Raw genomic sequence first — 24804 nt, 5'->3', positions numbered from 1 at the left:
GTTTTAATGCAAGATGAAAAACATCCAGAGCCTAAGATTTGTCTTTTATCTGAAAGAGACTTAAGGGAAAAAACAATTCTTTTTAGCCGTTCATAAAGCAGAAAATTAGTTTCTTTCCTAACTGTTGGAAGGAGTTGGAGAGAATCACCTGTCTAATCATTAATTCTATTCGTACAATACGTGACATTCTTGAAAATGTGTTTGCTTTTGCTAATCTGAAACAGTTCCAGGATTTTACTGTCCAGGAATGCTAAATGGATGATATGTACATAGGTATTGAAAATATCTTTCAGTAGGGTTTTTTGGTGTGCCAAAAAGTGGTCCTGAGCTACAAAAGGACTTTTCAACAATGGGACGTGGTGTTTTCTCACTTTCCTTGCAAATGCTGCAGAAAGTGAGTATGGATTATCTCCCAGGGATTTGATTAAATGTTAGCTCATTTAAAGTTTAACATAATGTTTTAATGATATGCAAATGAAAAAAGCAAGTGTAACATTTCTGAACATGGTGTTAGTGTTGCTGTCAAGGTGCTTGTCCTCAAAGGACATCTGTGCAACCTGCTCCCACTGCCAGCTGTGGAAAAGGGAGCAGGTGTGGCAGGAGTGGAATTCTAAAACTTGCCCCGTTTCCTGAAGTGGAAGAACACTTAAGCCAATACTGAGAGTGTTTTGAAAAATGCCACTTCTGTTTGTAAGGAATTACCAATCTGATAGTTGTTTCCCTGTGCAGTTGTTGATTTTTACAAAAACTTGAGATGTTTTCAAAAGGACAAGTAAAAACAGATGATACAAATATGTAAATCATTTGCATATACAGTTCTAAGGTTCCATTTATATACTCAGAGATGCTTATCTTGAAAAATATGACATAAAATACTTGATTTTCAAAACTATAAAAAATATGCTGTTGTCATTTTGATGACAATAAAAAATACAGTAATTTTGAAGTGAGTAAACATTCTATTACATCTCGTGGTGTTGGCAAAGTCCAGTTCAGGCACTGAGTTCTCTTGGATAAGATATGTAACGCATCTTTATTCTCATCACTAAGATTCTTGTTGAATTTCATTTTTAGCAAGGGATGAAGGTTTCACATCACAATAGCTAAAATCATGTCCATGAACTAGGGCCTTCTCAGAGATTTCATCCAAGTCTGGCTCATGAACTGCAACAGCACTCCATGTGTTCTTCCCCAGGGATTTATGTAAGAGTTCTCTCATTCTCCTGTTTTCTTTGGATGTGGATTCCCAAATGACTTCAAGTTCCCCTTCCACTTTCCTAGAAAAAAATGAAGAGAAATCTTAATTTTAAAAGCACTTTTCAACAGTACTTAATTACAGTATAAACTGCATGTGTGTAGATGCTTGAAATTATCTGATTGAAATTAGTTCCATTTTGTTTCAAAAAAAGCCCACTAAGTGTAATGCTAGAGAGGATATGACCAGCAAAAAAGAGATGGACCCATGTAATAAGTTGGATTAAGGCCGCACAAAAAAGTGGGTCCCCATGAGATAGAAATACCGTGACTGTCACTGTGCACTGAGTTAGGATCCATTGTGACTGCAGTTTTGCTTCCTGTGACAGAGATGTCCCCTCTGTGTCCCCTCTGCCAGGTGCTGAGTTCTGCATATCTGATCAAAGAGTGTCAGACTTTGCTGTTGATGCCTTGTTGTGGAGGTCAAAGAGAAGTGGTGTAAACTCTTTTTTTGGGGAGGCAGAGGCAAAGACAGTCCTCAAGGCATTATAACCTTATGGGCTGATTTCTCTGACTGCCCAAGCATAAATGAATGAATTATTCAATGCTTTTCTCAAGAAAAAGGTTATTTTTCAAACGTGGCAGCTAACATGGTTTAATAATGCAGGGTATTCCAGCCACAGACTTTTTAGTAAGTTATATGTGGTCAAGGTTAAGCTCTTGGCTTTCCTCTGACTCACTTCTAATATGTGTCAAAATACAAAATAATAAGGAAATGCATGTCATTTGAAGTGGAAAGCAAAGCTGTTGCATTGGAAATGAGCACACAAATCTTAATGCTATAGACTGACACAGTTACTTCAACCGCTACCTGAAGCAGTCGCTAGAGCCAGCCTTGGACACTAATCCCTCTGAATACCAGGTTCTAAAAATGAGAAACAAATCAATGCAAAACATAAATGGATTGAGATTAAATGCTGCCAGGCTACATTTCTAGCAAAAGGCGCGTAATGGAAAATATATAATCAGTGCTTCTTACGCAGCCCTTTGCGCTCAGTAACACTGAGACTGCAGCAGTAAAAAGTGGCCCTGACATAGTCTGGCCTCCTTTTGTGTTTCATGTTATGACTGGATATCTAGATAGAAGCAGTGCAGAACGTTACCCAGGCTTTATTTCATCTGCTGATTTCTAAAACCCAGACCTTTTTGTAAAAAAAGATTGTTTCATTGTTAATGCTTGCATGAGCTTGGGGCAGAGAAAATTTGAAGATAAACTGAAGATCCTCAAGTTCTGAGTTGTAGTGTAATGCTGTCAGCATGCCTGACAAATGGGGGGCTCATTTTCAGTCCATATGTTCAGTTCAACGGCAACTGCATTGATTTTACAAAAAATAGTTCAAAGAGATTTGTTTTAAAAGTATCCACAGGGTTAAAATTACTTCAGCAGCAAGGAAACAGATGCCTCTAGAGGTAGTGGTGTATCTGAACTCTTCTTAGAGGATTAATTTTTAAACAGAGCTGAGAGATGCAGCGTCTGGAAGTGCTGGCGGACTCTCAGGAGTGAGCAGCCCGTGGCAGGCGCTGGCTCCGCGCAGAGCACACCGCGGCCTCGGGATGCCTCAGCCTGGCACAACGTGCTGCTTTTACAGTTCAGCTGCTTTCCAGGTGGGCATCCAGGAAGTAGCAGTTATGACCCAAGTCTAGTTAGACACATGTTTTTTGTCTCTGTTTTTGTTGTTTTAAAATTCTGATGTGAACAGAATATAAAAATACATTCAGCAGAATGGGTTGGGGAGGGGGGGTGTCTATATTCTTGTTAGTCACAACCTCCCTGCTGCGATAAGAACCTGGATTACATAGCAGCTTCATTACTTTAACTTCTGTACTTTTTTCTCAACACTAAAATTTCCTTGCTCCTATTTCAGTGGGCAGTGGCCCTCACTACCCTTCTCTTACATTTTTCTGTATCTCACCAGAAATTCCCTCAAGCTCCGCGAAGCATCCCTGTCCTTGGCCATGGCTGCCATGCCAAGACCCTGTACAGGGTCACCCTTGGCACTCTGTTGTGCCCACAGCAGCTGGTTCATCTCTTCCAACACAAGTCCTTGTCACTTGGTGTTTAAAACTAGATACGTGCTCAGTAGTAAATATGTCCTGTTTCCATTTGTCTTTAGTCAAAAAGCATTGTTTGTTTCTCATAAATGTAGGCTGTTGTTACTTAGATGAGTAAAAATAAAAATTTCATTCAACCCCTAACCTAGCCAAAATGTAAGGTTTTGTGTCTTTTTGAGAGTAAGCAAAACCTTAATGCTGTACTGATGTTTGAGGACACAAAACTTAAACAGATGCACATTCTGAAAGCAGATTCTTCTTTACAAAAGACAAGAGTTTTCTGGCCTCACTGAGCTAAATTCATTCAGAGCTTTAATCTCTGAGAATCTTATCTCAGCTGCTGACTCAAGAATTAATTTTCATGAATCCTGTAACAGTTTGTTTAAGGAATCATTATCACAACATTATCATGGTTACTATTTTATAGGTAACCTTACAGATAAGACCGCTCCTCTCCCTTGCCTGTGTGTGCCTGGGAAGCTTTTCTACAGCTGACCTTCTTCTGAGGACAGTCTAAGGCAGTTTCATTGCTGAGGCTTTCAAACCCGCAGTGAACGTCCCAAGTACAGCAGCTGTGACTATCTCAAAATGCTGTTCCTCTGCAGAAGACTTATGAAATACACTGTGACCTAGAAAACTTACATAGGTAAGTGCCCCATGAGATAAGATTTGAGGCATTTATAGAATCATGAAATTGCTTTGGTTGGAAAAGACCTTTAAGATCATCAGGTCAAACCATTTTCTTTCCTAGAACCACACCAACAACTTTGTTTATATCTGAAACATGCAATGCATTTAAGGAAAGGTATGTGATAAAGCTGACTCATAAGATTACTCTGTAAACAATAAAAACATCATCATGATTATCAGCTGCCTGAAGAACAGAAAATGATTCTGCTTTCTCATCAGTTGCTTTAGGCAAAAGGTTGCTGTGAGTTTCCAATATTCTCTAGCAAAGGCTGTAATTATTGAAAAGGCTCTATGGTGCAATTTCTAGGAAGGTAAAAATTGCATAGCTTTAGAAGCTTTAAAAGCTTTTATTTATCAAAAGAACAATTATATCTATATGCATTTCTTTTTGAAAACCAAGTGGAAAAATTCTGTTCCCTTGCATGCAAGGTAGTGCAACCCCTGATTTTTGTCATCAGGTGAAAGTTGATGCAGGAGGGGAAAAAACTTTCAAAGGAAAGTCACCTTTGCTATGTTTTATGAAGCCCATGTTAGTTTGGATGTAAACTTGTCAAAAACAGAACAACGAGAGAAGACACAAAAATACGGAAACATGTGAATATCACTGGTGTGTCTGAACAGACGTTCCTTTTGAACACGCTGTGACCTGCAGTGGCTGCACCTCTGGGCACGGTCCTGACTGCTGTCCGTCAGGTTTGCCGTAGACCTGTTCAGATTAATACAGCGGGGCTGCTCATCGCTGCTGCAGTGCCTTGCTGAAAGAACTGTGCTGTTTCCAGACCTGAAGTGGCATCTTCCCTTGGTTTACAAGAAAACTTTATCACCACCACCAGATACAGTAGACTTTTACAACACAGAATTTAATGGCAGTGGCTAAGTCAGATTAAGGGGATGCTCATTGTACAATTCCCAGCTCCTCACACCTGTTTAATAGCTGTATAAATTGAGAGAAACTATGCTGACAGAAGGTAGATGATACCACACCCTGTTTTCTCTTGTCTTTAAATCTATTATTTCACAATGGCGGAGATGACTTGCAAAAGAACTGCTTAATTACCTCTCTGCAGTTATAAAAAGTTTTTCCTGTATGCTGATTACATGAACGTGCTATGAAGATTCCCATTACCGAGGGGAAAAATACCTTTAAAGAACTCTATTGTTAAAAGGATATTTCAACACTGACAGTCATAATCTTGTATAAATTTGTTAAATTATCTTTTTGTTGTCTTATTCTGCACACAGCCAATCTACACCACTTATTAACAGAACAGTAAGGTAGATTCAAAAGGAAACCCATCATTAGATTCCTTTAATTTTGTGCTATTCTGAAAAGTGTTCAGCCTTTAATAGAAAATGCTGTTAAATAATTAACATATATCTTGATGATTTATAGATACCCCCAAATCATCAAAGACTATGTTCAGATTTACGTTATTCTTAAGACGAAGTCTTATGAACAGTAGCAGTCATCCAGAATAAATTCCTCCTTCAGAGAGTCTTTCTTGGGGCTGGGAATTAAGAGGAGCATTTCAGCATTTTCAGTTCAGCTCAAACACGAGTGAGAAAAGCCACCTGGATTTTACATGTGAGGCTGTGATGAAAAGCACAAGCTCACAGCTGTGTGCAGTTACCTGTCAGATCTAACTGGATTGTTTCTGCCTGTGACTGACTTACTTTTTCTGCTGCAGCACTTCATCCAGGGTTTCCTGTTTGTCCTGCAGCAGACTCCGGAGGTGCTGCATTTCTTGCTGGTACTGAGCGGTCTTCCCAGCAAATTCCTTCTCCTGCTTGGTCATTTTGAGACTGATATCTCCAAGCTTCCCAGCTGCTTTCTTTTTATATACCTGTAAGGGTTAAAGATAACAAGAAAAATGTGTTTATAGGAGAAAAAAGATAATGCACTACCAAAAAAAGAAATAGGAGCTGGTCTCCATTAACATAGTAGTGCACATTCGTGTCATTTGATGCAGGAATAGCAGTGCAGGTCTCGACTGTAAAATGCAATGTATGGAGACTCTCTGCTTTTTAGAGTAGACGACACAAACTTGACTTAGTAAAAAAACAACTTTTGAAATAAATATATATTACTTTCTGTACATAGAAACCAATATACCAGATCTCCTCCATTTTTTGAGATTACAGTAAAGGCAATTACTGTAGCACCAAAGCTGTTAAAACATTAAAGTTTCAAATGTATTTCACCCTATACACTGTTATACTGCACATACACACTATGCTTTGTATTTGTTTAGACAGCTGTAAAGGTAACCTATACTGTATTCTCTAATTAGGCTAGATGTTTGAACATGCACTGAGTTTCTAAACCTCCTACCCTACGGCCATATGGGAATACTGGAGGATAACTGGACACTCGGGATATGTTTTTCATTCTTCCAGATCTAGTTGTAACAGACTTCAAGTTGAAGCATTAGTACAGCCTCAAGACAGCAGGAGAGAGAATAATTGGGCTACAAAGCACAGAGCAAAAGTGAAGTATAAATAAAACATAATTTTAAATTATTTTTACAACTAGTCATAGTTCTCCAGGTAGTTATGTAAATGCAATGACCTGGCAGACATGCAATATACAAATACAGTGAAAAAATATTTGTGAAAACTATAACGATAATCTATTTTGCTTTTTAAAAACTCTTTATAAAATAATCCATAAGTCTCTCATAACACTGACACACATTAACTACTGACTTTTCTTATTAAAAAAACGAAAACATTTTACATAATATTTAGCTAAGAAATACTGCTTACCTTAACTTTTTCTTCCAGTCTTCCCAAGCGTAGACTGCCTTCTACTATTTTGTTGAGAACACCGCGATTCTCATTTTCCAAACATTTGGTCTGCAAACATATAGCATACATAGTTAAATGTAATCATTACTTTAGACAGAGCAGACAAAATACACACTGAGGAAGACAAAGCTATTCTGGTTTGAGCTCCAATAGTCTGAAGAACCAAGACGGAAAAAGAATCTTGGAAATTATTTTAATAATGGCTAATTAATAATTTGTCAACTGACAAAAACTGTGCTTTCCACGGACCTTTTCTGAGCTTTTTGCACATGCAAAAAACTTGCTTTTTCTATTGTGTACTTTCAAGGTGCAGACTTCAGAAGGGAAGAATATGTCAAATACTGCACACTTGCAAAGACCGGGTTCATGGTACCTTGTGGTGATTAAAGTTAAGACATCTTGCCTTCTGAAACAGCCTTTTATTGCTAGAGGTATTCTGAACATCTACTACGGTATTATTAAGCCAAATGGCACACCTTGGACTTACAGGTAATTCTGGATCTCTGGGATATTTCTAACGTGGTATGCTGAGTATTTGAAAGTAGATATACCAGAGATTGAGAGATAAGAACTGGTTCCCCAACTCCTAGGAGGTGTTTATTGTGCCTGGTTTCACAATCCTGAAGTCCAATTTGCAGTGGCCAAGGATTTGAGCTGGGTCACCATAGTTCCTCCTTCAGAATTAGGAATTAACCGCTATAGAATCTTTTTACCCAACACTTTTTCTACTACTGGAACAACAGAAGCAAAAGCAGCTTTATTTTAACAAGGTTTTGTGAAAAGCTTTCCAGGACCAATCTGAAGACAGAGTACCACTACGTAAAACTGAAATTGTGTCCAAGATCTTGTAAAGGAGACCAAGTGCACCTATAGAAAGCCTGGTAACTTCCAGACCAGACACTTCCACTAAACAGAAGTTGCTCCAAACTCTCCACCAGCCTGTCAAAACGACTGCTCACCAAGAAGCAGTAATAACATGCATGTGCATCCCCGATAGAAAGTCCATACAGACCACTTCAAGGATAATAGTTTACCTTTAGATTCTGAAACACATATTAAATATTCATGATTGTGTGCTATTTTTAACCTACGTAATTTAACAATTGAAGCCAATTTCTAAAATTGCATTAAAAAATTCTTTTAAACTTGATATATACCATTGCAGACCCTAATGCTGATGTGCATTTAGGCTTAATTATGTTACCTCCAGAAATCAGGGTAGCTGCTTTTAACTGCTCTTCTAGAAAATAATCTTCTGCTGCTCCTATCCTATTTGCGAGAGTCTATTTAAGTAGCTAAATCGTTAAACTGAAATTATAGCTTTCTTTTTTGATAATTCAAATGAATAAGTTGTGCTAGTAGGATAATTCTGTGAAATATCAATATGTCACATTAATTGTTTAAAGGTAATTACCAAAAAAATAAGATGGTCACGTTCCTGAGCTATCTTCTGCACCAAACCAATAAGGTTTGTTAGATAGTGATGGGCTGCAACTTCTTTTTCGATCGCTTCCTCCAACTGCAGTTTCAAAAGATCTATTTTCTTCTTTAATCGCCTATAAAATTAACAGAAGGTAAACCTTCAGATTGGGAATTAATAATGGCATTAAAAGACTTGCATTGCATGTGCAAATCAACTTGTTCAAGTCTCAAACAATCAAATAAACATACTGTTAAAAATGCATTGACTCAAAGTATTTGTAATGCTGAAAGTATCATTTCCCACTTTGGGGGCTGATTTTCTTTAGAATGTGTTGTGTGAATAACAACAGTGACAATGACTCAAAAGAACAATTTCTGCAATGGCTACAAGCTCAAATTTCTAAAGAAATATAACAATCTTGGTTTTACTTTTTAAAATATTGTGGGGCCAACTCTGAACAACTCAGGTGCATTAGAAGGTCTGCAGACAGTGATTAATTGCTATAGCTAACTATTAATACTAGCATTAAAAATATATTATTAATTTGCACGTAGACATAGAAAAGTGTGCATGAAAAACACATAAAGCTTAATAAAGTTACATGACTACCAGGCCTTTAGATGTGACAAAGATATGTTTAGGGAAACATGTTTTTTTTCCGTAATCAGTAGAAATCACACACTCTGGGATGTCAAACAATATTTTTACAGGTACTTCTGCTGTTATTTTTAGAAATATAAGCATTTCTATACAAGAAAATGAGAACATGATATGACCTGTTTGTCTTTTTTGTCATCTCCATCTCAGTTTCCAGGATCTTGTTGTCAGCCGTTAAGTTATTTTTCTCTAAAAGCAGTTTCTTGTTTTGACCTTGCAGTGATGTTATCTTTCCCATCAGATCTTCCACCTCAAAGCGCTTTTTCTCCTGCTCCTGTTGTAAATGGCTGCAAAACCCAACAGTGTAGAACAGGCGTCATGTATAGACCTACTTCACTAAAAAGCTAAGTTACAGTAAGATCCCCTCGAGGAAGGTATGAAAAAGATACATCAAAGAGAGGTGTTACAATCTCATGACATATCAAATAAGGAATGAAGCATAACAGAAACAAAATTATTCAAATAATTCATCCTGACTGCACTTGAAATATAATTTAAATTACAAAAATATCCTGTGTAGTCCAACTGTATTCCCTTCCTAATTTTTTTTTCAAAGAAATTACTAGGAATGCCAAAAAAAGGTCTGAGAATTTCTCAGGAATACACTGTACCGAGAAACAGTAATATGCACTATCCTGGGCTTGAAAGCAAACACATTTACAGAACGTCTTTAGAAAAACATTACTTTACAGACTATACTGTTTGACTGCACTGTTGTGTTGTGTTGGTTTGTGTTATTTTTATGTTGCAAAGACTGGAGAAATTTAGTATTTTTATTTTAGAATTTCAGGATCCTTCAGCTGTTTTCCCAAAGATGGGAACAAAAGAATGAGAACATTTAAAAGACGGTGTTGGCAGAAGTAATTAGATCTGACAAAAATGATATTTTTAATGCCTTCTCTACTACCATTTAAAAAGATCTATTTAGCAATACATACTCTACGGTAGAAACACTTCTACCAATGTTTCTAGACATGTGATTTCCTTTTGTAATTTCATCTATAAAAAGTGAGACAGTATTTTTGAAATATTTCTTGACCTTTCTTTTTACTTCGGCAGTTACCTTCCTAGATTACCAGCATAAGTTTCCGCTCACCTCCTACCTACAGAGTGATGCGCATGTGGATCTGTTCATGTTAATGCTTTATAGAATTGTTTCTCTGTGCACCATATGTAAATTCATACCTTTTTAAATCATTCACCAAAGCAATGTGCTCCTCTGCTGCTATTCTGCTATCCACTTTGGTTTTCAGCTCTTCACAAGTAGAACGCAAAGCTTCCAACTGCTTCTGGTACCCTACTATCTCTTCTTCTTGACTCTGTTTCTTATCTTCTAACATTATTATCTGTTTGGTCAATTTTGAAGCTTTTGGGAGGGGAAAACAAACAAACAGAGTACAACAGAACTAATTCAATAACCTAGTGAAACTCCAACTAAACCAATACTTGGTTAATTCCTAGTTGTTCGTAGCATTATGTAAAAGTGGATTTGTCAGTTTGTTTTGTATTTTAATGGTTTGGATTTTTTTTTTTTGCTGTATCAAGCAGTTTGTTTTAGAAAAGTACTGAAATTTCAAGACTACTTCATTCAGGGCTATAAGTTATTTGCTCATTGAAGTGTCATTTTACTCTGAAAAATCCTCTGATTCAGATGTTACTAATGCAGGAGAAGAACCTAATACGGAACATGAGTTTTGTAGCCCAGTAGACAGGGCAGACATCTGGAGACTGCCTAGTTTCTGTTCACTGACCTCCCGGTTCCTCCTGTAGCATGTACGTCAATCACTAGTTACACTGCCAAACGGCTGTAGGAACTGAATGGAAGATCAGGGCTCTTGTTTCCTTGTGAGAACTCCAGCGATAACTAACAAAATCTGAGTGTTCCCTAGGGATGTTCTGACAACTCCTACCAGATCAAGCTATTTTGAGATTTGGGAAGGGGAACACTTGATTTTGGGGTATTGTCTGACCTTAGGCCCGGTACATGATGAGTTGTTATCTCCTAAACGCAGATGGATGCGCAGAGGTAAAACTCTAAACAAGAAACTCAGAAACTTGAAAAGCAGAAAGGAAAGTATTTATGGAATTAGGTGGCAGATGAATAAAAAATGTCGGAATTGAAGTTTTGCTCTATAGTTCACTTAAGGAAACTGTTCTCATCAGCAACGTATGTTAATCGCACATAATTAAATCATTTTCAGAACATGCTAATCTGTGAATAAAGATTCCATCTCGGTTTTTAAACTTCACTAAGAAATCTTGCTTTCAGTCTTGGGATTTTAAACTATAACATGCTTGTTCTCTTTCTAATATCCAGTAGGAGGATATTAACATGAAATATCCAGAGGAATCTGCCAATGCAAAAGACAACTATCAGCAGGAAATTTAATCTTGGTCAAGAAATAATATTTACAAGCAAGACAAGGAATATCAAGTGTTCTGAATTCAAGCAAAAACAAACCTCTAAGACAGCAAAGGATAACAGATCATTACTTGAAGATGCATGTAAATTTAAGCAGTATCAAATTATAAAAGTGTAAAACCAAATACTGCTATTTATATAATTAACTATAATTTATTAAGCGATAAACATCGGTTCCAAAGCAGAAAATGAAAAAACCCTACAAATTCTAAACTGAACATTTAAATAAGCAAATAACACTTTACAAATACAACCTGTAAAGTTTGAAGTGCTCTTAAACTATGAAAATTAATGCATTGCTGTTTAGCAGTTCTTGTAACTTTTCCAGAGGAAGCAAGTCTAGGACGCTGTAGTGTCAATAGGTGACACTGACATTTCAGTATCAATTGACATTCAGAGCTTGATCTCATATTAGTGGTACCTGCATCCAGCGATGCTTTGTAGGCATATCTGAAGTTGCAAAAGACTCCTAAAAGCAAAAATCTCCCCCCAAAAAACTCCAACCAAACCCAAAACAAAACACACCCAGCCCTGCAGTACCATCTTTGGTGTAGTTCAAATGACTAGCACTTTACCTTCTTGAACATGTTGTCTGTGACTGTCTTTTGCTTTAGCTTGTTGAATTTCGAGCTGCTCCATCAACAATCTGTTTTCTTCCAAGACCAGCTTGGCCTGAGTTTGTAGCTGCTGCCTGCAATGACAACCAGCTTATAAATAAAATATAATTCAAGTATTAACTATGTCCAAAGAAAAAGCACAACTGACTTCCAACAGTGTAAACTTATAAAATCATATTTGAACGTCTTATAAAACTTGCCATTCTGTAGGGGTAATAAAGTTACTTTTATTTAATTGCTCATGCAGGTCTTCATTCTCCTTCACCAGCTCTTCCACTCGTGCTTTAAAATTCTTCATATCCTCCTGGAAGACAAAGGACTCCACATAAATTTCTTTAGAGGCAAGTATTTTAATTTTTACATCAACAAAAACTTTTGTAAATATACATGCCTGGGTGCCTTCTAATTCTTCTGTTAACAGCATATTATCTCGCTACTCATCATTAACTCAGATGCATGTACTTAACTTCAAAATTGGTTCACCAATCTAGTAATATTTGATTAAAAATAATATAGATATTTGAATTGGGGCACATTTTTGTCAAGTGTCATTTGAATTAAGCAGGTTGTACAGCCTTAAAATATAGATTTTAAAAAACTGAATTCTGGAAATTACTAGATGACACTATACATTTTCAGTATGAATGACATGAATTTGAATATAGTAGGATAATATGGTGAAATTACAGTAATATAAAACCTTCAGTGTTCTCTGCTTATTTTATGGCTTAATTTTTTGAAGAAAATAAGATATTGTTAAAAGCTATAGCGGTTCTGCTCTGAAGCAAATCACAATTTTTAAAATATTCAGTGACAAAAAAATACTTCTAAAGAGCTAAAAGAGTACCCATTCCTTAAATATCTAGAAGTAAACATTCTTCTACCACAAAACCCACAGGCCTGTAACTGGAAGAGCAGCTACACAGGGCACTGCATCTCCATATCAATGATAATGGTAAATTCTTTCTATCACTGTGTGTTTATGGTTTACTCTATTCAGAGAGCACAATTCTTGTACATTTCAGTGTGGTGCCCGCTTCTACCTCTAAACAGGCTGACAAAAACAAGCGAGCCAAGTAGGATAAGATAGCACAATAAATAGTCATGGAAAAGTAAAACAAAGTAACTTTTAATTTTAGGCAGAAGACAGCTTTGACAAATCCCTTTAAAAATTTTCCATAATTTATTTCTGCTTTAGTGTAGAGGTATATTTCCTTTAAATGGCAACTTACCTCATGTTCAAGAGTTAAATCTTCCTTTTCTCTTATTCTATCTTCATATGCCAACAGAAGAGGTGACAAATACTTCATATCCAACTTTAAAAAAATCCATATAAATCAATTACAAACCATAATCTCATCAATATTCTTTACTTCTTCTCCTGCTATACATTGCTAGTTTGAAAAGCTATTAAGAGTTTTCACATATGCCTGGCAGACAAAGTGCAGGACTTATACAAGCACACAGAACACCGTATGCAAAATGGATGCTGCAGAAGTACTTCAGAGCAGCACTTTGGGAAGGACAGGGCTGGATACTGTACTTGCACACTTCCCGAAAAAGCAGCTATTACTGATCAGTATGTAACACAGCAGACTGTGGAGGCAAATGAATACTAATTTGATCTAAAACACTACAGTGAATACACTTAATAATAATGAAATTTTGCACAGATTTGTTAGTAAGTGAGAAAAGAACTTTTACACTCTCAAACCTGCATCTTTAAAACTAAATACATACGTGATTCTTGTTTACTATATCTAGAAAGACAGAGCAGAAGGAGGACTTTCGTATTTCTATATAGTTCTGAATAACAATGAGGAAGGAAAATTTAAGATCTGATTAGCATTTCAAGGTGAAATTGTTTCATATATTACAAATGTGTTCAGTTTCACAGATTATTTGCCTTCTCCTTGCCAGAAGTTCATAGGGTACTAGTGGACCCATGACCATTCCTATCTTCAGAATCACTGAAAATACGCTATTTTCTTTTAGTATCATCTTAAAAATAATCACAACACAAGGTTAACAATTAAGAAGATTAACAATTAAGCAATAGACCTTGAAGCAAACTACATGCTAGACAAAACTAAGTGAAGATGGTATTTCTGATTCTCAGGGTAACAGTACTTCTAGTTAATTTGCATTCAGTAGCTCAAAGTTGGTGATTGTGTGGAGTCTGTAGCTTACTGTAAATTAAGTAAAAATTGCAAAGTTCTGCCCGACATCTTTTTATGCAAACATTTATAATATTATACTAGTATGTAATAGTTCAGCAGTGTAACTAAATAATATCCTGAATATTTTGGTTACAGTAAAGAAATTCTACTGATTTACTTAGAAAGGAATGAACAGGTAAGTGAAAATATTATTTTACTTACCAGCCATGGTGGTGGTGGTCCTTTCATTGGTAAACCTTTCAGTTTTAGATGCTAAAACAGATTTTCAAAAAGATACTGAAATTATTTCCTGCTTTTTGAGGCACCAGCCACTGTCCACTGCAGTCACAACTATTACCCCAAACAAGCTTCTGTTTCTAATTATATGTGTTCCATGTGCAACACACACTTAACAAACTCAACAAAACTGGAAGTTCAATATCTTACTAATATAGGAGAAAGTCTAACTTCTTAAAGTTAGAGTTAACAATAAATGCTTATTTTAAACTTCAGGAAAAAGCTGATGTCATTTGTAGATTTTGTGGCAAATCTGGAGATTATAGTCTTGAAAACTCGAATGAAAGGACAATAGGTCATTTCAGTACAAACTGTCTTTACAACCAAGATTCTCACCTCTTCTTGGGACAATGGCCTGAATTTAGTTTGATAGCGACTTAATTCTACATTTAAACGATGGACTGTCATTTTCAAAGCATCATTTTCATCTACCAGTTCTTGTGCTTGTTGTCTGAGAGAAAGTAATTCCGTAGCCTCCTCTATTAAAACAAATACCCAACAAGAAAGTCCAATCAAAATTCAAGAAATGTTCACAATAATCTGTTAACTGTAAGGAAAAAAAATCTCAATAAGCTAGAATCACAAGAGAACATTTCTCAAAATACTGTAACGGAATAATCCCATGAAGAAAATACTAACAAAAACCCCATCAAATTAAAAATAACAAGGATTTTTTTTCATGATCATGTAAGTATTCCTTGACAAAATTTCCATAAATCTAGAAAAAAACTGTTCAGAAACTACTTCAGCATTGATACTTGCTCAAATCAATGAGTAGGAACCTACTACTGCAGGAATAGGTTGCATGAAGTTAGAAAAATCACACAAGATAACTACAGAATAGCTATTGTGTTTCTCTTACCTTTATGTGACTTCTCTGCAGCTTCTTTAAGTCTTCTGTTTTCTTGTTCTAGTCTCTTCAGCTTTAATTGCTGTTCTTCCATTTGCTGTTTTGTTCCCTCAAATTGCTGGACCATAGCCTGATACGCCTTGTTCAGAGACCAGTTTGCTTGGTTTAGTTCTCTAAGCTTTTCTTTAGTCATATTTTCCCGTGCTTGCCTTGCCCGAATAGATACATCTGTAATGCCACAGTACAATGTATTTAAATGGTATTCAAACTTGAATACAAGTTTCAGCAAATTATAATTAATTTTTTTTCTAATACTAGCATTATGTATGAATGATACTTTATAAATCAGCTCATGACTCCCAGAAGAATCATGGAATCGCTTAGGTTGGAAAAGACCTTTAAAATCATCGAGTCCAACCATTAACCTAACACTGCCAAGAAAGATAAGGCCAGAAAGAAAGAAAAAAGTGGATTTGAAAAGAGAGCTATATAACGGAGTGGTTGCAAGCTCCCATCTTTACTCTCAGACAATGAAAACATTCCTTCGTTAAAGGGCAAAGAAAGTGTCAACAGACTTCTGTCTCCCTAGCACAGGTGACCAGAGAGGTTAGACAGAAATATCCACTGCGTTAAACAAAGTGCATGTGCCCTGCATGGACGACTCAGTTCTCTTGCCTCCTCATTTTAATCACCTATGTAATTAAAACCTTTACCCTCCTTCCCACTGAACAGGCTTCAGTGATCTGTTACTGAACAGAAGTTACTTAACAGTCCTTACAAAAGTAATTTTAGATCATCTGCAAAATCGTGGATATATTGTTGCATCAGTGATAATGGATCACGCTTTAAAATCTGTCTTTTCATCTGTATGGGCTAAACAGCTTGCCTATTAAAATGAAGGCTGAGATTTTTACCCTTACCATCAGACTTTTAAGAGCCAGCATAACCTAATACAGGCATGAATATAACAGTACAGAACAGTTCCTTAGTATAGGATATATATGAAACCCAAGAACTGGTTCTGAAAGAGAGTTGTCTCTGTTATTGATGACATACCGCAGCTTCATGCGCTCACGATCACTGTTAACTTCCTGTGAGAACACTTAAGATACTTTGACAGCACAGAAACACACAAAATACACAAAAACCCATGAACTCATCATAGGCACGCATCCTGTCCAGGCTCAGAGAATACAAGCAGGAAAACATATTTTTATACACATATGCATATTATTAAAGTGCAGATTTGTACTAAAGTAATAGAAAAATCAGAAGTACCTGGGGATGGCGGAGGCTTTTCACATATCAGATTTTCAGCTAATGATTTTTCTTCCTAGCAGAGAAATAAAACACAAGATAACTTGCTTTAACAGCTTTCTGAAGTACTCTGAACAGCATCACTGCTGGAGAACTTAAGAAACAGAACTTTTTAAGCAGATTGGTTTATAGCAAAAAAATTTAAGGTTGGACTCACTACTGACAACATACAACTTGCCATTTACCCATCTTGACATCATTTTGTCACTTATCACTGCCATCAGTCACTTGTGGACACTTGAAACTGTTAACATTTTCTTCAGCTGTCAGAGATGTACAGGATGGATATTGCTTCCACTTGTTAGTTTGTATAAAATATGACTTTAGAATAGTCAATTATTATATGAACCATCAGTCCCTAACTGGGAATCAGCAAATAAATTAAAATGTAAAATGTTCTCCAACAAAGGTGAACAACCTTGTTCTTCCTTTGCTGGTGGAAAAAAAAAAAAAAACAACCACCAAACAAACCTAAAAAAGTACATATTTTTACATTTTCAGAAGGTTCCTTCACCAGGAAAGAACTACAGGCCAAATTTATACTACTGTATTTACTGGAGGTAAACATGATTGATATACAAACTTTCTCCATGATTTATGAAATAGCAGTGAAGTTCTGTAAGGATATGATGCCATGTAATTTAACATATCAAGACACTGATGACTAAACGAGTCAAAACTCAAGAACAATTTCAAAAGAAAATATATATAGTCAAGAACTTGAAGAAAAAGAGTGATGTTAACAATGGAAGAAGTGACTATTTTTGTAAATAATATTCCAGCAAGTTGATCTGAGAAACTAAACTTTTGGGTATTCTTTTTCAAGCTTATGAAAGCTGTCATATGGGCCCAGTTGGAAAACTAGATAAAAATCTGGTGAAGCCAGGCTCAGAATTTGAAAATCATCAGCAAGAACTCTCTCTTACTATAATATGATGTCTCCCACTCTCAGTTTCTTTCTTTCGTACAAGAAACAACAGAAGATACATTAAAAAACAAAAAACCACTTTTGTATGGCCCATTTACCTATCTAGTTGTATTTTTCAAAAGGAACGATTAGCCATTCTTGTGCTCCAAAAGAAAAAGATTCCCTAGTGGCAATAAATTAATTTCCTTTTAAGTGACTGTACACTGTCAGCTCTTCATAACACACTTTTTTCCAAAATGCATCACAAATTATCTTTCATATAAGTCTTACCTTTAAATTCATGCCAGGATGTTCATCTTCTGCTAAGGAAAAACAGATCTTTCAGTCAATTAAAAACAAAAGTATTTGTAAGTCTGTAAACTATAAGAGTTCATATGGACACATAAGCACACATATTATAAACTGCAAATAAATCTAAGAAAATCCTCCCAAATCCACAAATAGGATCACTGACCTTCCATTATCTCTTTCATGGTGTATCAGAATACTGATATGAGACCTTACTTTACCTCACACTGTATAGATTTAACCATGGAAGAAATGAAGTTGCATTGTTGTCTTCCACTATGATTTTAGAATATAAGTAAATGACAAACGAAATATTTTCATTGGGTTTACTCGGCTTGAATCCTATTGCGTCTCTAAACCAGGTAAGTGCAAATCTGACAGCTTCCAAAATCTGCAGCATTTACCATGTAGAAGAGGGATTAGAAACGGTTTATATATCCTGTTCTTTTCAATTTAATGCATCCACTTCCCAAATGGCTTTATCAAAGCAACCTATTCTTTCTGGATATTGCTCTTTATAAAGCCTTTAAAATAACTCCACTGAACTAATATTGAAACAACGCTGGGATCCAGTAAGAATAAAATTTAGAAAGACAAAGATTTTTCAAAACCAACTCAGTTCTGCTTCCTCCTTCCTATCCAACAGCTACCGGTGCGCTGCCATCCTCTGTAAAAACTGCATTTTGCAGCTCTGGAACAAATTCCAATTCCCCTTCTTCCTGATTTTAAAATAACGGACAAGATAATTATGCAATAAAACTCCTATGCAGGTAGATCAGTCTAGTTCTCTTGTCATATTTTTTTCTCCACAATACACTACTGTTACAAGATAATAGCTTAATGACAGGTCCAGTTACAAACTAAATGTCCCTGATCTAATGAAATTACTTATTATGAAATAATTATTTGTGAAGCTTAACAATTCAGAGCTTAGGGTGAACCTGAAACTGATGATCATGTTCAGCTCTCTATTCTGTCAGAACCTTCCTGTGTGACTTGATATACAATTTTAAGGCACAGACCTTGAGACGGGAAAAATGATACAATTTCTGTAGAAAGGAGAAACAATTCCAGTATTGTTCTTACTGCTAATTTTCAGACATGACTTTTTTTATCCAAGACAAATGACTGATTAAAAATGTTTTCTCTTATCTCTTCAGCTTTTTTTAAAAAATATTGATAGTTTGTACTTTTTCCCATTCTTTGAGCACAGTACCACTCCAATAGTTTCCAGAGTATAAACTGTATTGATTCTGGCACATATATGAACAGAAACATAGTAGAGAATGGCTGCACTGGACAAGATAAAGAGTTCACATAACTCTCCCCCCACCAGCTCTTTTTACACTGGCTGACAGTGGATGTTTAGGAGTTTTGGTTATGCAGTGAATATAGATCAATCTTCCCTCTTCATGCAGATTTTTAATTTTCTGTAGTTACTAGAAATGGCTAAGTATTTAGTAGAATTTCTTTCATTGCCATTTTAAAGAAAAATGAATATATCATATAGTATTAAATTTATTTTATTTTTCAAAATCCCCATGATATTAAAAGGTACAGCATTTTAACTTAAAGTAAGTTTATTTACCTTCTATTTGCACATTTGACTCATCTACCAGCACCTGAAACTCAGTTTCATGAGAAGGCGCCTCTTTCTTGTCAGCATCAGTACTGGGACATGGTGGAAACTCTTTCTATGTAAAAATAAGACAAGCCTATCTAAATCATGATAACACTGTTAAAATAGCCCATGTGTCTTGATATCTGTATGAAACCTTTAGCGTACTAATGTCCCAGTCACATTCAGAATTGTATTCCAATATTTTAAGACAATAAAATATAAGACATACTTTTTACTGTTTTAGGGCTCTATGCAAATAAAATCTAAACCTTACAATGAACAGGATGTAGGAAACTATGACAGTTGTTCAGTTCACAGGGCCAATATTCCCTGTCACCTTATTCAGTCACAAGTCTGTGAAATTATCTTACATTTGCTTGTTCTGTGTTGTATCTAAACTCTCTCTTATTAGAAGATCAACCATTTATCTACTGTATCACAACACTGAGGGATTAATGAATAATTTTTAACAATGTCTTTGCTCTTTTTCCCTGTTGATCGCATACCAGTGTCCCATGTATTCCAGTCAGTCCCTTTTTCTTTTTTTTCCCCCTCCCCTCCTCTTACTGACTACTGTCTCTTCACTTAGGGCTGTTTTCTGATTTCTTTCACATACATTTTATTGCCTCTTTACTACTCAGTTACTTCTTCCTGTTCATTAAATTTTTGTACCATTTTGGATGAAGATGCAACCTGAACCTTAAATGCGCCTTAGGAGTATTTAGCTGCTCATTGCTGGTTAAGACAATCCAAACATCTAACATAGAAAACTCCACTGGTCTTCAAGACAAGGTAATTTATTTTGTTTGATTCTGAATCTCCCTGTCTCTATACAGGTCTTTGCTCATTCGCAGAATACCGAATAACTAAGCCTTCACCATTTGTAAAAGTAAATTCCTACTGCTTTTAACAAATAAGCTACTATGTAAGTATCATGCTTAACATAAAATACCGAACATTTTACAAGACTAAATTATGCACAATAATAATACACGATACCACTGTTTTCCTAATAAGGAAAGGTTCCTAATAATCAGAGATATGGAATCCATAACCAATAACAAACCTAACTCATGCAGGAGTAAATGAACCACAAAAAGAAGCATGTGAAATAAAAATTGAATAAATGTCTAAAGAGTAACAAGAGAATGAAAAGCCTCAGAAATATTTAATATTTGCATTAATATATTAAAACACAGTAAGGGAATGAATGCATTTTCAAATCCTACCCTTTTATTTTTGTGGGGAACAGCATAAATAGCATTGGTGCTAAAGCTTTCTCCCCCTTTTTCATTACTCTGGCAGCTGGACTCTGCCTCCTTATCAGCATCTGAAAGATAGGTATCCATGTCCTCATCCTCACAATAATTGCCTGATATTTCCAGGGACTGTACAGCAGATCTGTCATTACCATCAAGTTTCCAGTTGGGCCTGTAAGCAGAAAGCAGTTTAAACCCTGTTTCAGTGTTGATTACTCTTCGAAAAAAATAAACACTAGTAAAGTAGAACCATCAGTCTTAGAATATACACCATTAGTCCAAACAGCCGACACAAACAGACATCTAAGCTTCTGTTAGCGTGGATTCCTTGTTTGCAGCTATGGGTATCCTTTAAAAGAGACGATTAACGCTGGAGCTAGATTTTTTTCTCTATCTTAAACAAAATGCCAGATTAGATATAGCAGGTTGCTAAATCTACCAAAAGAGGAGTCTGAAATTATTATTTAGCATAAAGGAAATATCTGACATGTAATTCAGATGATTCCTTAGTGACTAACCATTCGTATAATTGACCATCATTTGGCAGAAATAACACGTTTTTACTTGTGACTGCTGGACAATCCAAATCTCCCTTCTCTGAAGACTGCATGCATGACATCACTTTACGAGAAATGGAATAAGGATCGTAGACACTTCAGACCCAATTTATGATGTAGTGAGACAAAGTAAGTGGCTATAACACCAGGAGTTGTATTAATTTGCTCTAACTCTTTAGTAAAGTTATATCATTGACAGATTCTACTTCTAATAGAACATAACGAAACAGAAAATGTACACTACCCCATTCTGAGCTCTGTGACTGTCGCATATGGTTCAAAGCATTCTTCTTCCACATGGGTGGAATCACTTTCAGAAAGCGATCGCTGCCGAGGCTGAGGAATAGCAAGAGTCTGCCCTGTGAGGGCTGTTGTAAGGATAACTGCCGCTAGAGCAGATCTGGAAGAAAACAGAATAAAACAATGAAACAATACCAATCTCTTCTCTGTGTTCCACATTTCATATTTTTTCCACTGCAAAATGTCTTTGCTATTTAAGCAAAGCAAAAAGTTCACTGTTAACAAGCATAAACACCACTGAAAGTGCTAAGGGACTGGTTATAAGCTATTAACTTGCAAAGTAAAGCACAAAACTGGGCAAACTATTGTAAAACAGCTATCAAAGAGTAAAGTACAATACCTATCTGTTTTTCCAAATCACATGCGTGAAAATCATGGAATATAATGAGTTATGTTCCCAAAATTGACATTGATAATTTACAGTATTTAGCTTTAACTTTAGCCATAACAGTGCTACCTGGCATTGAAAATGCGTTCCATGTTCTGCTATTTTGTTTCCATTATTCCCTACTTGGAACCTTTTACTGATGACTCTGAAGCTGTTAATAAATGCTGGCACACTGCAAACCAGGGAAAGCATAAGTAGATAGAAGTGCCTATTTGTGGGATGCTGTGAAGTATAGAGATGGGTAAGATGAAGAGGAAAAAACAAGTAGGAACAAAGATTAAAGGAGAGAAATGGTGAGGACTGTAAGAGGAATGACAACTGAAGGTCAAAAAGGAAGAAGAAATGAACTAGGCTTAAGTAGGAATGTTACAGACACTAGAAAGACCACAGAAAACAACCAGAATTAAACTAAGCCTAGAGAAAACATAAAAGAAAAACTGTAAGAAACTATAAATGAAAAGAAAAATAAACGTGTATTTTCTCTTTATGTAACTTGCCTATACAGCTCATTCAACATAGTTTTACATGCCAGTTTTTTTAAGTCCCTGCTTTTTTTAGTATGCAACAAAATGACGTGTCAGTAACATTTAATTTATGCTTTTCTAATGAGTTAAAATTTCCTGACTCACAGTACAAGCACTGTTATAATCCTACACTCTAGCAGCCATATTAAAAATGGCCCTAACTTTAAATAGTCCATTTGTCTTTAATTGACTAAGATTTATAATAAGATACATATTCATAATGGTCATGGTCCTAATTATTTAGCATGCTTAGGAGTGGGAGAAAAATGGTTATCTTTAAAGTTCAAAGAAGGGAATTGTCCCAGTTAAAAATATATTCTATTTATGAAAATGTCTGTATAAATACTGCAGCAAGGACATGCAATTCTTCTAATCATGCTTTTCTAGTATGCTATTGTAATTGATGAAACAAAAAAAAAACCCCTTCAAAACCTACCTGGGCCTTTCTGGAGAAGGGTTTGGACTACGAGGGGGAGGGGTGCGGGGAACTGCAGGTTTAGGAGCTATGGTAGCGGCAGGGACCAGGCCATGAGCTATATGTTTCTAAACAATTTAAAATAAAATTAGTTGACAGTGACTTTAAGGATCACAATGAAAAAAACACAGAATTGAACATGCACAATAACTAACAATGCAAAATAATACAAAAGGGAAGAACAATTACATGCAATTAATGTAAACAGAAGACTTAAAATGGATCCAAGTTTAACTTTTTAACATGTATGAACAGCTGCTAATGAAGGTTAGAAATGTAATTTACATAAGACCCAAGAATGTTGGTTCTCCACCTACTATATCACAATCTGCAAAACAGAATTTTAACTTAATCAATTCAAGTTTTGTTGGGTTTTTTTTCCCTGTATATATACAAGAAAAAAGGAGCAGTAGAAATTAACTTTTTTCAAAATATTTGAGTCTTGCTTTAGAGTAACAGTATTAGTTCCTTTCTTGTAGAGAGGGTCTGTCAGCCAGAAGTAATTCTCAGTCATAGCAGTGTGAGACGGAAGAAAAAAACTATCACTAAACAAGTCTTTCAATCAAAGGTTCAGCCTGAACAAAACAAAAAATCCTAATGTGTGTTTATCAGTAAATCCAACCATTTTTTTAAAAGGATAACATTAAATACTAGCTTGGAAAAACTAGGACCAGAGTTCCCTACAAAGAGTACTTTGAATGGAATTACATAATGGTTGAGGTTGGAAGAAGCTCTGCAGATTGTCCAGTCCAAGTCCCTGCTCAAGGCACAGTCAGCTAGAGAGGGTTGCCTGGGATTCTGTCGAGTTTTGAGTATCTCCAAGGGTGGATACTTCCCAACCTCCCTCACAACCTGTTCTAGTGTTGGACCACCCTCACAGTATTTTTTTAATTATTGTTATGTTTAAGTTGAATTTTATGTGTTTGAATTTGTGCCAATCCCTCTTGTCCTCTCTCTAGGCATCAGAAAATAAGTCCATCACCTTCAGACAGATGTTACTTTTTTATGGAGTAAACCAGGTTAAGTCTCTGCTATTCTTGCTACAGAATTTTTTTCTTTTTTTGCAATTATTCTTTAAGTGTCTTCTCCAACAGGATAATGAACAGGTGAACTGGGAAATATTTCTGTCTTTACAGGAGGCTGCATCAGGTAACTAAATGGTGCGTTACAAAGACTGACTTCCTCAGCCTGATCTTGCACACGCACGGCTCCCTCATACTCCAGTCAGCCTGGCATGCCCATTTTGTTCACTGAGGCTGCCGACTGTAGATGTTTTAGTGTAACTACCAGGGAATACAGCTGAGGGAAAAGGATGCTGACAGCCCACAGAAGACAACAACAGAAGATCATCACTTCATTTTCATCCTAATATTAAAAAATAACTTCAAACACTTCAAGCACGTTAAAATACCCGCATCAGTGCTGACAATCCTACAACCCTTGGCTGCCCTAAGGTTCCGCTATGAATGTTTATCACTTCACTTCACAGCAGACCCGGGACTGAGGGAAAGGAGAGCACCCGCACCCGGCCCCCGGACACCTTCTTTTCTTTGCTTGGGGTTTTTCTCCCCGTTTTTCACTTCAGGCAAACTGCGGAGGGATCACCGGCACCACCCGCAGGCGCGGCCGCCCTCCCGGGGGCGGGCCCTCCGCCTCCCCCACGGACCCTGCTCCACGGGAGCCGAGACCCGCCCCGGCTGGGGCAATACTCACGAAGGGGCCCTTCCGGCCTCTCCTGAAACTAAACGCCATCGGGACCGGGCACAAACGCGTCTCTGCCGCCGCCTCACAACTACTTTCTCGCCTCTCCGGACGCTTCCCCCGTCGCGACCCGCGTGGCAACAACGGCGCGGCGGATTTGCTGCGGGTTTGCGCTCCTCCAATCAGCACGTGCCTTACTCACCCCTCCTCCGGCCAT

The 24804-nt window shown here is 36.5% G+C and overlaps 1 protein-coding gene across 4 annotated transcripts; it reads right to left on the bottom strand.

Annotated features, from left to right (window-relative positions):
* Positions 1–515: 515 nt before the first annotated feature.
* On the bottom strand, positions 516–24695 carry CEP89 (centrosomal protein 89). 4 transcript variants are annotated; one of them, XM_065640779.1, is made up of 20 exons: positions 24600–24695; positions 22848–22954; positions 21444–21599; positions 20795–20814; positions 20613–20713; positions 19351–19456; positions 17745–17776; positions 16508–16562; positions 15242–15457; positions 14716–14858; positions 14305–14355; positions 13156–13239; positions 12120–12227; positions 11882–11993; positions 10070–10250; positions 9004–9171; positions 8219–8360; positions 6763–6852; positions 5671–5840; positions 516–1277 (listed from the first exon to the last, which is right to left on the bottom strand). In XM_065640779.1, the coding sequence occupies exons 1-20, from the start codon at positions 24636–24638 to the stop codon at positions 1046–1048; spliced, it is 2313 nt and encodes a 770-aa protein (XP_065496851.1). In that variant the 5' UTR covers positions 24639–24695; the 3' UTR covers positions 516–1045. The 4 variants fall into 4 exon arrangements, with proteins under 4 accessions (XP_065496851.1, XP_065496849.1, XP_065496850.1 ...); XM_065640777.1 differs by having other exon boundaries at positions 20613–20814; XM_065640778.1 differs by having other exon boundaries at positions 17745–17773; positions 20613–20814.
* Positions 24696–24804: the final 109 nt, after the last annotated feature.

The sequence above is a fragment of the Caloenas nicobarica genome, chromosome 9, assembly GCF_036013445.1.
Source record: "Caloenas nicobarica isolate bCalNic1 chromosome 9, bCalNic1.hap1, whole genome shotgun sequence".
NCBI lineage: Eukaryota > Metazoa > Chordata > Aves > Columbiformes > Columbidae > Caloenas > Caloenas nicobarica.
The sequence above is the reverse complement of the archived record's forward strand: the minus strand, read 5'-3'. Positions and strand labels throughout refer to the sequence as shown.